The sequence below is a fragment of the Anabas testudineus genome, chromosome 10 (genome assembly GCF_900324465.2).
Source record: "Anabas testudineus chromosome 10, fAnaTes1.2, whole genome shotgun sequence".
Lineage (NCBI taxonomy): Eukaryota > Metazoa > Chordata > Actinopteri > Anabantiformes > Anabantidae > Anabas > Anabas testudineus.
Window position 1 is genome coordinate 615,865 of NC_046619.1, and position 16,693 is coordinate 632,557.

Sequence of the window (16,693 nt, forward strand, 5' to 3'; positions counted from 1 at the left end):
AAAATTTACATGCCATAACCCTGTTCGGTCAGCCTGGTCTTAAGCTCACAGAGACCCGGCCAAGTCAACAAGTCGTCTGCTTACTCTAACCATACTGGTTCATTGGATGATGCGCTTTACATCACGGCCAGGTTAGGAGTGCAATCAGGATTTGGTAGCTGAGCGGTTGAGATCATAAATGTCTACTTAGGTTTTCTTTTGGGTAAGGTATTATAAAGAGATGCCAGTTCGATCTCAGAGGGAGGTAGAGAGAGATAGAAAAATAGTGAGTGAGATATGGGCCGAGCGGAAGGTGACAGGCAACCCTGCTATCCAATCAGGGGAGAGGTTCTCTGCGCGATTTACAGCCGCGGGGGCTGAGAGGGGGAGGCGCGATGCGGGGAAAAAAGCAAATAGTTGAGTGAACAGCATTAGTAGAGAGTGGAGTGGAGAGACCACAGTGACGGACCAGGGAGTCAAAAGGAGACAGAGAGTAAGAAAACAAAGAGGACACGCCTGACATTTCCTTTTCTGATCAGGGAGCACCACAGAGTAGAAAGTGTGTCTTGTATTATTCTTTATGGATTATGATTTTTTCCAAGTCCTCTCCAGACTGTTTCCATCACTCCAGCGGCACTGTGCTTCATTGGAATGTGCGCTGTAGCTTCTCCGGAAAAAAAGCGAAACAGCGGAGCTAGAATAGGAAATATATCTTCTATGGTCATTAAAACTCCTTTATCCTTTTGTAAAATGCCTTTCTTTTAATGGGACAGATTTTTTCACACGCCCCACACACATTTTGGAGACTTTTACGCATTTTGGAGAGTTTTATCTCCCGACTGAATTGGCTGATGGCAAGTGACATTTTGGCTATTAATAGGGGATAATACGTTTTTTTAAATTTGTTTGTTTATTTGTTTTTTGTACCCAAGTGCACTTGTTTTTCCGGCGATGATTGTGCTTTTGATTGCCCTGTGCATCACGGATGTAGTTCTCTCTCAGATACGCTACTCTGTGCCGGAGGAGGCAGACCATGGCACCTTAGTGGGGAATATCGCGGAGGACCTAGGACTGGACCTAACCAAACTAGCCTCCCGTCGCTTTCAGGTAGTACCAAGCTCTCGTACACCGTACCTGGAAGTGAATCTAGAAAACGGCATCCTGTTTGTTAATGAGAAAATTGACCGGGAGCAGATCTGCAAGCAGGGTGCCAGCTGCCAGCTTAACATGGAGGTGTTCTTGGATAATCCGTTGGAGCTGTTTCGGGTCGAAATCGAAGTGGTGGACATCAACGACAACCCGCCCAGCTTCCCGGAGACAGACATCACGGTAGAGATCTCAGAAAGCGCCACTCCGGGCACCCGTTTCCCCTTAGAGAGTGCGTTTGACCCGGACGTAGGTTCTAATGCTTTACGCACCTACGATATCACCACTAACAACTACTTTTACCTGGACGTGCAGACCCAGACTGACGGAAACAAGTTCGCGGAGCTTGTTCTGGAGAAGCCGCTGGACCGGGAGCAGCAAGCAGCGCACAGGTATGTGCTGACTGCGGTGGACGGCGGTCAGCCTCCACGGACTGGCACCGCGCTGCTGGTGGTCAAAGTGCTTGACTCTAATGATAACGTACCTGTGTTTGACCAGCCTGTCTACACAGTGAGTCTCTCGGAGAACGTACCGGTGGGTACATTGGTCATACAGCTGAACGCCACCGACCTGGACGAGGGACTAAACGGGGAGATAGTTTATACATTTAGCAACCACATCTCCAACCGCGTAAAGGACCTGTTCAGCATAGACCCGCGCACCGGGCGCATTGAAGTGCGCGGTGAGGTGGATTTCGAGGAGAGCAACCTTTACCAGATCTTTGTTCAGGCTAAGGACCTGGGCCCAAACGCCGTGCCCGCGCATTGCAAAGTGCTGGTCAAAATCACCGACATAAACGACAATGCACCGGAGATCACCTTCAGCACCGTGACAGAGTCGGTGAGCGAAAAAGCTGCTCCTGGTACCGTCATTGCGCTGCTGAGTGTGACGGACCGGGACTCAGAGGAGAACGGACAGATCCAAGTAGAAATTCTCGGAGATGTCCCATTCAAGTTAAAATCTTCATTTAGGAATTATTTCACCATAGTGACCGACGGGCCGTTGGATCGGGAGCAGGCGGACTCCTACTCCGTCACTGTGGTCGCGCGGGATAAAGGGACACCTTCACTCGCCACCAGTAAGTCCATCCGAGTACAGGTTTCAGATGAGAATGACAACGCACCAACATTTACGCAGCCCATATATGATGTGTATGTGGCTGAGAATAATGTACCAGGGGCGTATATACACTCGGTGACGGCTCTGGACCCGGATATTGGACAGAATGCACTCATCAGCTACAGCATATTAGAATGTGACATCCAGGGCATGTCAGTCAAAACCTATGTGTCAATCAACGAGGAGACCGGATATCTGTATGCTCTGAGGTCCTTTGATTATGAGCAGCTGAAAGATTTTATGTTCATGGTTCAGGCTAGAGACACAGGCACCCCAGAGCTCTCTTCCAATGCTACTGTCAAAGTCATCATTGTGGACCAGAATGACAATAACCCCCTGGTGTTGAGCCCCTTAGGGAACAATGGCACAGCTAAGGAGCTCCTTCCCCGATCGGCTGAGCCGGGCTACCTGGTTACCCGTATTGTGGCTATGGACGCAGATGATGGCGAGAACGCTCGTCTGTCCTACAGCATTCAGAGGGGGAATGAGAATGGCATGTTTAGGATGGACTGGAGGACAGGGGAGCTCAGGACTGCAAGGCGGGTGTCAGCCAAGCGAGACCCACACCAGCTGTATGACCTGCTGATTGAGGTTAGAGACCATGGCCAGCCACCACTGTCCTCCAGTGCCAGTGTGTTGGTGATGCTGGTGGATAGTGTGGCTGAAGGCCATGGTACTGGTGACACAGGAGGCACCATTAAGGCCAAAGATGGCACCCTGGACCTCACACTGATCCTCATAATTGCCCTGGGCTCCATTTCCTTCATCTTCCTTCTGGTTATGATTGTGCTGGCTGTGCGTTGCCAGAAAGACAAAAAACTCAACATTTACACTTGCCTGACCAGTGAATGCTGTCTGGGTTGCAGTGCCTGCTGCTCACGGCAGGGCCGGGCCCGCAAGAAAAAGCTCAGTAAATCCGATATCATGCTAGTGCAAAGCGCTGTTAACGTCAGTGGGGCTGGAACGGCTCAAGTCCCCGTAGAGGAGTCGGGCAGCTTCGGCTCCCACCACCAAAACCAGAACTATTGCTACCAGGTATGTCTGACTCCAGAGTCTGCCAAAACCGACCTCATGTTCCTCAAGCCGTGTAGTCCATCTAGGAGCACAGACACCGATCACAACCCGTGTGGGGCCATAGTGACAGGGTACACAGACCAGCAGCCTGACATCATATCAAATGGCAGCATTTTATCAAATGAGGTAAGAGTCCCTCTCATACCTACAGTTTCTTCCATTAAGAGACCCTCAGCATGGCTGATGATTCATACACAGGTCCTTTCCTTAGAGACATGAATCCTGTCAGTTTGATACAACTAAAATACACCCCTACATGACAGATATTTTCATTACTTAATTTTTCCTCAGTTCAGTAGCATTCCAAGTCTAAATGGCTGTTATTTAGTGCTCATACACAGTGTGCTGCCATGTTCTTTGACTTATTTCAGAAAAGGCAGTAAGCAAACACAATGATTAGATGACTGTTGCTGACATGTTGCCTTTAGCAATCCTTAGGGAAGTCTGCTTTGAAACAGCAGTGATTGCATGTTTGTAGTTATGCTCCCAAGTCTTAGAAGTAATAAAAAATCAGGGGAAGACAAACATGTAAGGATAATGTATGGTGGCTTCGAGGCTGCTGGTTGCTGTATCTGTGACAGTGTGTGAGAGAGACTGCCCCCAGGGAGAAGAGTGTTCACATTAGGCATACTGGTCACAATGTTGCTGAGTTGCACTAGAACAACGATGTGTTTCTTGGCTGTGCCATTCTGAATAGGCACACGACTTTATCCTGTGCCTTGGCAACAAATCTGTTACTCCCCCTGCACCCTTGTGGGAAAACACATCTCTTAAATACACATTTTTTATTATTACAGTATCACTCATATCTGTTGAACACAACACAGGTTTATTTAATAGCTAATATTAACATGTCACAGTGTGTTTTTTGTCCTGTTCACTTTCTCTCTATGCTAATCATATTACATAAGCTGCTTGAGTGGCACATGGTGATACTGCTCCGTCTCTTTCAGACCAAACACCAACGAGCTGAACTCAGCTACCTGGTTGACAGGCCGAGACGTGTCAACAGGTAAATATGGAAGAAGATTCTCTGATGCAGTAATAAATATTTTATCTGCTTGTTTATTATCTGACAACTCTCATGATTGTGATGAAGCTCTGGATCCTAAGATGGAAATGTTGAGAACGTCAAAATACCAAGTGAGGCACTGACTTAATGTTGTCTCTTTTTTCAGTTCGGCATTCCAGGAGGCAGATCTGGTCAGCTCCAAAGACAGCGGCCATGGAGACAGTGAGCAGGGAGACAGTGACCACGATGCTACCAATCGAGGCCATTCCTCTGGTAAGAAGTGACTGTGCTGCCAAGTGTTTATGACCTGCTCTTCTTTTTACTATGAGCTTTTTGAGATTTGAAGCTGCACATCTTGTGTGAATTGTTTTTTCTTATCCTTTAAATGCAAGAAAAAAAGTTTTTAAAATTAGGACTGTATGTAACAAAATCAGATTCTACGTGAACTTCCTCCGGTGTGCGTGCCCCTGATGGTTACTATCTCAGGAGGATTTAATGTGGGCAGGCAGTAAGTGAAACCTGGTGCTGTTGTTTGTAAATATGTTGCGGTGTTAATGAGGAGCCTGCTCCCTTGGAGCTTGGTCAATTGGAGCTGCGGACCGCTCAGTGAGACATGACTGGCTTTTTAATGACGCAGCCCTTGTGAGGCAGACTAAATAGGTTGCGGCTGTATACAAACATAACATCTGATTCGTTTATTCATTTGATTATTCATGCATTCATTAATACAGTAACTCAATGACTGGGCAGCCCTCGTTCTCTTCTTTTTACTCCCATCCTCCTGGACCATGTTCTTCCATACCCATACTTTTCTTTTTTTGTAATCTGTCTTGCCCAAAGGAACCCATCAGAGATCGTACAATAGGTCCCCACTGACTTATAAATGGAGGTTTTATGTCTTCATTTAGTGTTGAGCTTTCTTTGGTGCAAGCCTTCTGTGGACAGAGCCTGTCATCATGTCTGGTCAGTCACAGCAGAACCCCTCACTGTGCCAAATGGTGCTTGCCTGCCACTTCCACTATTATTTTAGGAGACTGGATGGGTTATACAGACGTCAGCAAACAGAAACACACAGATTAGAGTTAGACCGTCACATTTACTTCAGACTTATCTTTTTCACCACTGTGTAGCTTGTTACTCCTAATCTGTACTGAGCCAACCGCTCTGTGTATATACCAGTCACAGCCCATATTTTGTTATGAATCGTAACACTCTTTTACTTTTCACTCTCTTTTTTCGTATGCGGCTGGTTAGTGTAGTGGTAAGATCACTGCCTTCCATGTGGGAGACTGGCGTTGAAATCCCAGCTTTTGCCTACCTCCAGTATGGGTCCTTAGGAAAGACCTCCTTATGCTTACCCTGCCTACCCTTGTAAGTTTCTTTGGATAAAAGCGTCTGCCAAATGACTAAATGTGAAATGTTTTACCAGCAGGTCTTGGCAAAATGTGCACCTACATTTTGTTATCACCATTGAAGGAATACTGTTTTGAGGCCTCACATTTAAGGAAATTGGATAAATCAATTAGCCAAATTTGCCAGATGTTTGAGATTGTTAAACTGGCTGCCTTAATCAAATGTAGCTGATGTGACAGAAACTTTATAGAATCGTGGATTTGATTTGATGGCAACTTTTTGAACCTCTGTATGATGGATGCATTTTTCTCAGTGCTTTTGAACTTCAATATATAACATCAGTTTAACCTTTTTCACTGCTGTGGCCTCACAGCCAGCTGCAGGATAGGGACAGAATGGTCCTTATTTAAATATAGAAGCATTATGTGTGGAAAAAACTGTAGCCATTCTTTTTGGTCGAAGAAGCAACCTAAGGCTCTTGTAATACTGGCCTACCACAATCAAATAAAATAGTGTATTGTCAAATATTGTAAAGGAAACTGAAATTAGGAACTATCTGACCAAATAATAAAAGAAGAGAAGTGCAGCAGTTGCAACATATGTATACCTACACAGGCCTGAGACAGACAGCTGCTGTATCTTCTGTCTGTGTTCTGCTGGCATTTTGTTACATTACTTACAGTCCAACTCTAATATACAAACGTATATTTTTGTATGTTCAGGCCCAGCAGCTGACTACTAACTACTGAGTACCCTTGGTATGCCAAATAGGATCCACTTTGTTGGAGAATTATCAGCCAGCTTAGTGCCTTTAAACTGATTATTTGCTATGCCTTAAGTCTTTGTTTGTTTAGGATAATTGATAGCGTAGCTTAGTATCCTGCAATTCTGCCCCCACAGTGCTGGAAAAAGAACACAGGCTTTATTCTCTGTGCATTAATTGAGTTTGTCAACAGCGAGGGCTCGCTTGAATTGCATCAGTGTTTAATAAATGCTAATGTTATATAAAAATGTGTCTGTGTCATCCATCACAATAGTGCGTTAGCCCTTTTGCTTGGCTTTGACTGGGGACTTCATGAATACATCAGCCAAAGGGAGGAATTCAGTTCTTTCCTTTTCTTCCGGAGGCATATTTTGTCTGTTTAATCAGATTTATTGGACCATATTAGTTTTTCTGGCACACTAAATTTGTTTGTTATGAATTAAAGCATTAATATTATATAATATTGGCAGACAAACACAACAATAAGATTTGTTTGAGTGTGCATCCAACTGCTTTATACAGGACTTACAGGGGAGGATGGTGCTGTTTACCCTTTTTGCCCCATCATTTCTGTGCCTTTCTTTTTTTTTCAATGTAGTACTTGTTGTATTTTTTTTGTTGACACAGTGATTTGTGTCCTTTTCTCCTGGTGCTGGCTGTGTTGCCATGCCAATATTTTTTGCTGCTTGGTTGTTCCCCGATCAAAAGCGACTCACTTTTACCTCATGAAGGATGCAGTTAATAGGATGAAAAACAAATCTAAAATATAAGTCAAACATCTGGACACTGCAGCTCATTTTCCCTTTTTTACTATTTTCATTTTTCATCAAAACAAGGAAACCACTATACTGTATGCGCTGTAAATGCTTCTGATGCTATTACATCTCTAACATACTGTTATCAGCACTGCTGTTGCTGCTGCTTATTGTTTAGTGTATTGTCAAATATTCACATTGCACTTTCTCAGAAACTGCGCAATCTTCCTTCTTGTTCATCATTTTCAGTCTGTTGTGCTACTGCACAACAGCATTGTAGAAACATGTTAAATAGCTACGTTTATATTTTATAGGAATTCTTTATATATTATATTCTTATTTATCATATAATATTATTCAATTTTAGTCTGTAAAATGTAACAAATAATTACAACTGGTATACTATGATTCACATAGTAAAAGTAACATCAAATAGCAGCAGCTGAGTCTGTGATATCATCATCTCATTAGTTGACTGCTTTTCCAACACTTTGACCTGCACCATTTTGTCTAACTAGTTAAAGGTCATTCTACACTTCAGAGCATTCTCTGTTCCATATTTGCCACCGTACCACTTCTGGACCTCGGGAGTCTCACTCAGACCCCATTACCAGTCCTGCCACATGTGTAAAATACGTAATATCACTTATCAACACTGCTAATGTCATACACTTGCCGAAGATTGAGTCAAGATGCTTATCACCCCACCCCCCCAACCCCACCCCTTCACACACATCTCAGCCCACTGCAGTGATGAATTCCTTCTTAGGCCTGCGGTTCATGTTATCACTGTGGTAACAGCTCACTGATCTATAATTCATTTTTCAGACCTCTGCATACCAATTACCAAATGAAGGTTGTTATAGAGACTTTACGTTTACCCTGCGTGAACACAGTGTAGAAAGCTAAAAAGAGATGAGGCGTTAATAGTAATGAGGTTCAGCGAGCTTTAAGATTTCATTAGCCTCCCCTCCCTCACCTTCACATTGGTCCCTGTCTGATTGTGTTGGGCTTAGTGCAAGACATGTTCTCATGTGGACGGCAGATATTGTACTCTGAAGGTAGAAGAAGCTTCATAACTTATACCGACTGTTTGCCTTGAAAAAATCGAGAACTACAAAGTCGTTTCATAAAGGAATTAAACACATACGACATGTGTGTGTGTGTGTGTGTGTGAGTGCGTAGGCAGAGAGGTTTGTTTTTACAGCCGAAATGTTTTTTATCCTTGTCATTGGACAGAAAATCTAATCTTCCTGGGGAACATCTAATTTTACCAAAATATCAAGAAATATCAAGATGTCTTGATCTAGTGTTGTGGCTGAAATGACCCTCCCTCTGTCTCTCTCTCTCTCTCTATCGATCTCTCTCCCTCCCTTTCTGTTTGTTTGAGTCTTATCTCTCTGAGTATAAATGCCACGTTTACAGTTCCCATTTTGAGAATTAACACAGCATCCATTTTATAATGACAACAAAGCTCCATGCCCTCTTTCAACTGTTTTGTTGTTGCCCACGGTGCCGTGGTCCCAGTCCCGGTGTCGAGGTGCACTGATACAGTGTGTCATTGTGCATCGTGCTCCAGTCCCCGCTCAAGCTGTACATTAAGTTGTTTCCTCCTGTGAGAGAGGCCATATTAAAATGTAATGTGATGGCGTATTTATGGCGTTTTGGTTAATATTTAATAAGAAACCCTCTCCTCTCGATAAACTGGGCACTTTTCCAAGCTGTTAGCGACGGCAAGCCAAATTAATCCATTTTATAACAAAGCAAATTCCCCGTTTGCTGACTCCTACAGACACACACAACAAAACTCACACATACATGTACACACACGTGTACACACACACACTCTCTGCCTACTGAGATGCAGCAGTCTTAGCCTAATCAGTCTGTATTCAGAGGGATTAGCAGCAGATAGTCCTAGCTGGACAGTACAGATTTTAGCCCCAAACAGCGACTCAGACACACATACACAAGCGGATTTAGGTTTAAAAAAACATGCATACACAGGATATAGGCCCTGCTGCAAAAAACATATGGGCCAATGAAAGCACAATTTGGCTTAAGGCTTACACACAGCCTAAATAGCTGTGCCGAACAGCTCGCACTCCTGCTAACTCTGTACCCCTTTGCTCTCTGACAAAAGGTGATTTTCTCACAAAGAATTTGAGCCATTAAAGAGTCTAACAAATAATTACTCCCCATTAAAGCAAGCATGCTTAAACTGGTTTTCAGTCATACCTGCAGCCAGCCTTTCATGAAGGACAATTGGGTTTGAAAAGTGGGTGAGACTGAGGGCTAGGGACAAGGGCAGGCTGGTAATCCAATACCACTGAGTTTGTGGTTTGGTTAATCTAATGTCGTGGCTAAAGGGAGCATGGGTTTGCTGGCAGGGCGGGACCACACCACAATCTCACACACACACACACACACACACACACACACACACACACACACACACACACACACACACACACGCTCTTGCTTTGTTGTATAAATTCTACCCACCAATTCCAAGGGATATTTTTTTTCAGATGCATGTTGGCGCATGTAAATGCCCGAAGCTCACACACAAAACATATAATGGCCTGTGATGTTTTGTATCTTATTTGAGATAAGATGCAAAGCATCAAATTGAGTATTTCATTTCAATTCAATTCAGTTTTATTTGTATAGCGCCAATTTACAACAGAAGTTTAAGACCTTACAGAAAATATTTATACAAAAAATTATAGAGAAAACCCAACAATCCCATTTGAGCAGGCTTTATTTCTGGTCATATCCAGGGATCTGCACCCATAGCTCCAAATCTAGGATTCTGAAGTTTGTTTAATTTTTGGACCTGAGTTTACATCTAACATTTAACAGCTTAAACTGAATTTAAAATATACATGAAAACAATGCTTCTAATATGACAGAATCTATAATAGTTTCAGACCTCAGTGGCCTTGGTACTCTGCTTGCAAAACTAATCCTCTACCTGGGATAATTTCCCTCTGGCTCTTGCTCTTTGTAAATTCTGTGTGTTTGCTTCTTGTCTGTGTTTCATGGTACATGTTCATGGGTGTCAAGAACAGGGATGTACAAGCATTTTTGATGATGATTGAGAGCAGCTCTGTAAAAAGGGCATGTCCTCAGTTTAACCTGTATGTTTATGTATAATTTAGGGCACTCTAATAATGACAGTTGTTTAAGACTGAATCAATTGAAAAACGCAGCATCCCCAAAATGCCACTAAGAACAATAAGAAAACTAACTGCAGTCGAATTTACAGAGTGCACTCGTAAGACCAGATTCTTGATATTGTGTGAGGGTAAAATAAAAGGAAAGGCAGGTTCTAGTTTGAGCCCTAAATGTTCATCTTAAAAGACATTTAATTTATTATTAGAATATAACATTTTTTAAAACCAGCAAAAAATAAATGCTTGTTTTTAGTGAGTCAATGATAATGCTCTTGTTTTTACATTTACATTTAGTCATTTAGCAGACGCTTGTTTTTAGAGCAGGAATCTGATTTACTCTGTTTTAGGATTCACTTCCCACAACACGTGAAATCATGTGGAAATAACAGCATCTGGTTGTGTGGCTGATTTCTGTGTAGAAAACCAGTTCCTACTAAATGTTCAACGAACACATCAAAGAATCTCAGTGTAACACAAAAGAAGAAATGGAACCACAGGACAGTCACAGTGTTCTTCAGTGTTCATGAAAATGTGTGTACCTCAATGTAAAAATACTACATTTTGGGTAATTCCCCAATGATGATGTGTAGTAGTTTTAACTAAAAGTATAAATACTATAAATACTGTATAAGCTGGAATATTCCCCTTGTGACTGTTAATGATAAAATAAAATGCATGTACTTCATACCTCTGCTCTGAAATACTGTACTCTGGTGCATATAGAGGAATGGTCACAAAAAAGCCATATGCTTTTTAGTTTGATGTTCTGTTAATTGGATATTACTCTCACTCCCTGTGCTCAAATAATCTAATGTGAATATAAGTTGTATTTCTAATAATATATAAAATTCAAGGTGTTATTTCCTTTTCTCTTCTATCACAAGAACAAATCTAATATAAACTCTGGACATAGAACATACAGAAATATACACATGTATTTTATAATTATTTATTTTTTATAAACTAAGTGTTAAATATTATATATTATTATATTATAACATTTATTACATCTAAAATTTAGCACAGCAAAAACACATTCAACACCTTTCTGGTATTTGTTCTTGTTATTTTCCCTCCCCTTTTCTGCAGGTGCCGACCTGTTCTCTAACTGCACAGAGGAGTGTAAGGCCCTGGGCCACTCTGATCGCTGCTGGATGCCGAGCTTCGTGCCCTCAGATGGGCACCAGGGCCCGGACTATCGCAGCAACCTCCACGTGCCCGGCATGGACTCAGTCCCGGACACAGAGGTATTTGAAAGTCCTGAGCAGATGGCTGATAGGTCGTTCTCCACCTTTGGCAAAGAGACGCCTCTCAGTCACCAACACCAACACCTCCACCATCACCAAAACCACCACCTTCTCCAAAACCATCACCTCAGCCACCATCACGGCTCCCTAGAGAGGAAAGAGTTGGAAGCATTTCTGCCTAACTGCAGAGATTATTTAAGTGAGTATTATGTTTTGCTTGGGCCTAAGTGCCCGCCTCACTCTCTGATTTGGTGATGGAGTAAGCTGAAAAAGAAAAGATTCCAAATTCAATTTTCTCCCTGGATTGGCTGGCGAAAGAAAGCATGAAATTCATTTCAGCTCTGACCCCTGTTCTCTCTTGTCAGAGTGTGTAACTAACTCTTCCCTCTTTCTCAAACATCTCCATTATCTCCATCTATGATAATCTTATCTACCCTCACCTACAGTTTCACTTCACACACACACACACACACACACACACTGACACGCAACCTCCAGCACTGATCGGCTTGTGGGACTTTCCAAATTAAATGTGCTAAAAGCAGTTATGGGTTGTAAGGTTGCGTCAATGAACGTGGTGATGTTAGCATTAAGAAAGTTCTTCCTTATTCTAGAAAAATAGGTGTTGTAGTAGAAAAAACCCTGGCTTTTTCACGACGTATAGCAGTGAAAATGTTTTTAATCAGTGCAGAGGAACGGCAGGCAGCCAACCTAACATCTCATTCTCATTCGATGGACTCTCAGAATGTGCGAGAGCCGAGGATCAAAAAAACAGTTTTAGAAAATTGAGGGGAAAAAGAAGGAAAAGGCAAATGTCCTAAGGAATTACTGTTTTCTAAACTCTCAAAGGCCACAAAGAGATACATCCTCAATCACTGCAATTTGGTGATAATTCTTAATTATAATTTTGTCAAGCAGCGCCTGAAGCATCCCCCTCTCATCATCTGACACAGCTAGCTGGAATTATCAGACTGTCAGAGCCCTGCTGCTTCCCTAGTGCCATCATTTCAAACCACAGCAGGCTGTTAGGAACAGCAGGGAAACATGTTTCTTTTTCCTTTTAAGTCATGTTTTATTCATTTGCTGTGTATTTTTTTTCTTGGTATCAGAATGATATATAAAGCAAAAGGCTTGAAAAGGCTGTGTTATGGATCACCTCTGTCTGATCTGATCTGATTGTCATGTTACACTTTACTTAATTTAAACTGTACCCAGAGGTGCAAAGTAACAATAATAATTCATACTTAGGGACATTCTTGTGGATAGGCAGCCAGATTTAAAGTGTCAAGTCTTTAGAGTTTAGTGTTTGGCGAACCATTGACCATGAGGCTCATAGACCACTGTCACACCAACTGATCCATGGTCGTCCCCAAAATGAGATATTGTATTTATATAAAATTTGCAGTATTTCAACTTCATTTATTTTACAGCTTTGGTTACTAGTTACTTTTTTCTAGCAAAGATATACAATTCAAAATATAGTCAACTATTAAACTCATGTAGTATTATGGATAGTGCATTATTAATATTGCATATTGGTTAAAATCAGCTCCAATTGTTTCCCCTCAAAGATACTATACTTAATCATGATAAAATCCCTTTGCCATAATTGTCTCATTTGAGTTTCCAAATCTAATTTAGACTTAGACTAGACATCCATGTAATCAACAGGATCAAATCGAGTACTATTTAAAATACAAAATATACATATATGCACTTTAACTTGAGCATTCAGTTAGTGTAATAGCAAATAAGGAACAGTCCAAGCCTGGGTGTCAATGAGACGGTAGGGTGGAGAGCACTGGAGTAGAGTGGAGGAAGGTATAGAATGATGATGATACCATCCCTCCCTAATCTGATCAAGTCAGCCAGTCATACACAGAGGGTCTTTTGTCCTAGGATGTGCAGACCTAGGTCTGGGCCCAGCCTGAGGTCAGATCAGTGTGGGGCAGAGCAGGCTGGGATGTGTGGGGTGTGTGTGAGGCGGTGGGGGCTGGGGGGTGGGGGTTTCTTTTGTTGTTGTCCTAAATAAATTGGCCATGCAATATTCACCAGCCCCCCAGCCACCATGTACATACATACAGTAGTCAAACACACATTATCCATGAGCTATTTCACGAGTGAATTGAAACAGCTGAGGGATGAGATTTATCCCTCTTGTTGTGCATGTTTGAGCCTGATAAGTCAGTGTGAATAAGACCACATCAGTCCTGCTTGTGTGTCTGTTGCTTCCTCTCATCTCTCTCACACACACCGACACCTCCTTGCACTCAGACACTTCCACAGCTAACTAGGCTTTGTGTGTTTTTTCTTTGCTTTTTACAGCGAGGAAAAGGGTTTGCTAGCTCCTTTCGTGTGGACTTATCGGACACAGCGTGACTTTGCACAATTACTCCCTGATGATGAAGGCTATAAAAAAGCATCAAGTTTTAAGTCCATGTTGCCCTCCCTCACCCTCATCCTCACCCAGCAAAAAATGCAAACAATCATGACTACAAACAAAAAGAGAAACAATCCACTTAATGAGCAAAGTTCCCTCATTTGTGGAATTCCTTGGAGCACTGCCGGCTTTGGAGGCCCCCCTCTCACGGGATTATGAGACAACTGGACATGAAGGGGGTGGACACAGGCTGGTAGAAGGATAGCCTTACTCTGAGGCCCCATTTGTCTCAGCAGGACTGAGAACCTAAAACAGGAGGAGGAAGGACAGCGAGGACACTGATCTGTGTGTGCCTGTTTACAGCATCGATGTATACATTTTGGAGGAAAATAAAAATAGAAGAGAACTGCATATGTACACATAAAGACAATTATAAAAGAAAGCCACCGAGGGAAACCACCACTGAGCCCTTTAGGTGTTTGTACTCACAGAGAGATGCCAAATTGTACATGAAAATCTTTGTGCATTTCAAAATGCAATATCACAGTTTTAGATTTTTCTATTCTGTTCGTGTAGTCAGGTGTCTCTCTTCAAACTTTGTAAGAAAACATTGTGGGCAGGATACTTTTTTTCCATTATTATTTTTTTAAATCATGAGTTCTTTTCATGTTTTGCTCTTTTATTTTTAATTTTCCTTTAGGTTCAGTCTATTCACCATATCGTGGGCTTAGACAGTGTTTGGTCTACACTTGACTCTGAGGCGTCCAGTAGTTTCTAGTATTTACTGTACTCTTTTAAAAAGTTTCAAGCGGAATATAAAACTCTCTATATAAATCTATCTATATCTACTTGTTCTAAAGGCGTGCTATCCATTTGCTGGGTTCCACATTCTGATTTAGAGGTTTGACTCTTGTTTAAGTAGCCCTGAAAAAGACTTGTTGTTTTTCCCAGTGGGAGACATAAAGAGAGACAGAACAGCCTTAGCAGATGTAAAAATCAAGTTCTCATGTTTGACATTATTTCTTTTCTTTTTTTTCACTTTTTGGTAATTGATAAATATCATGTCTATAAATAAAAAGAAGGTAATAATTTAGATTAAATCCATGGTAATTCTGTGTTATTGTAACCAAAACTTTAAGGATCCATTTATAAAGAAACAAAAACATGGCCAAATGCAAAATGTGTTTTACACAAATGTGTTGGAATCCAGTACACACACATATACACACATTTCTTTCTCACACATTATGATACACACATAACACAAACACACAATATGTCAACAATAAACAGAAAAATGCTGAAAACAACAGTCTCATGCATTTATTTTGACTTTGTTGTTTTACAAAAAAAATATTTAATCTCCCTTAAGAATCAAAGTTGCTATCCCCTGCTCTAGAGGTCTCAAAAGCACCAGTTTGCTGGGTGACATTTGGTGCTTGGTCATGTATTTAAGTGCACATTAGTCAGGGAAGCTGCAGAATTAAATTCTGACCTAGATGTCTGTGTTGTGAGGATGTAGTTTTCGAAAGAAATTAAATGAAGCTCTTTCTATGGATACTAATAAAATAGCATTTAGTCAATCAGTAGCAGTGAAAGTAAAAAGCTTCTGAAACAACTCTCATTCTCAGTTCTCTCAGCAAATAATGCCTACAGTATATGACGTGATCCTTTGTACCTCATGTCACTCGGCTGTCCTGGTGCATTCAATCTCCTGAAACAAATCGTGTTTAATATCAACAGTCAGCAGACTAATGTGAGCATGAAATAAACACTTGTGATTACTTCTCCGGAACATGTGATAGGTGTAGATGACCTAAATATGTTCAGTGAATTACAAATCCCTTTGATACACATTAGTCTGCAGTGTAGATGTAGTTGTGTGTATTTATCTGTCTGATGTCGATGCTGCAGCTGTAATCCAAGGTAGATTATAGTATTTACAGATGGTAATGAACCGATAATTGTGGTCAAGTTCACATGCACATGCTAAACTACAGTCCTGTTTACTTTTCCAGTACACACTAAATATTTTAGTTTGTTCGATAAAAGCTTCAAGTCGTTTGTGCACACTAGAAATATGACAAGCAAACAGGGAGGAAGAATAAGTAACAGAAATGAAACTGTTCAGTTTTCTTCAGAATCTTATTTTGATGTGAAATATAGGATGACAATTAGCGAGGAGCGGTGATGTGAACTGTCAGCCCAGGACCTATTGTTGCAGCATAATGAGGGCAAAGCTATCGGAGCAGCACCGGTTAGATTAAGGAAAAAAGTTGAAGAGAGCGTAAGTGCGGTATAATCATATCTATTTTCTTGTAAAATGAATGCTATTATGTTTGACCTCCACTCAACGCTAATCTCTGTCACAAACCAAAACGTTTTAATTTTCATGTGCATTTATGCACGCCAGGCTCCAAATGAAAAAAAACCATTAGAGTATAATGAAAGATAATTTAAGAATAGAAGCACACTTACAATTCCCAAAACAAACGAGAGGATTTGAGGAGAGGTGGATGGTGAAACAGAGAGAGCGACGTCTCTTTTTCTATTTCCAGAGAGTTAGATGAGAAAGGGGGGTGAGGAGGTAATTGCGATAGCAAGTTTCAAAGTCACTTGCTTTACAAAGGCAAAGAGGATTATAGGAACTGAACTTTTTCACGTCACAGCTCTCCTCTTTTGCAGA

General features: G+C 41.6%; 1 protein-coding gene across 2 annotated transcripts; it reads left to right on the forward strand.

The window, feature by feature from the left end:
* Positions 1-432: 432 nt before the first annotated feature.
* pcdh10b (protocadherin 10b) lies at positions 433-15,247 on the forward strand. Of its 2 annotated transcripts, none has more exons than XM_026357252.1 (5): positions 433-3,444; positions 4,272-4,330; positions 4,497-4,603; positions 11,470-11,826; positions 13,953-15,247. In XM_026357252.1, the coding sequence occupies exons 1-5, from the start codon at positions 931-933 to the stop codon at positions 13,970-13,972; spliced, it is 3,057 nt and encodes a 1,018-aa protein (XP_026213037.1). In that variant the 5' UTR covers positions 433-930; the 3' UTR covers positions 13,973-15,247. The 2 variants fall into 2 exon arrangements, with proteins under 2 accessions (XP_026213037.1, XP_026213038.1); XM_026357253.1 differs by having other exon boundaries at positions 11,470-11,627.
* The last annotated feature ends 1,446 nt before the right edge of the window (positions 15,248-16,693 follow it).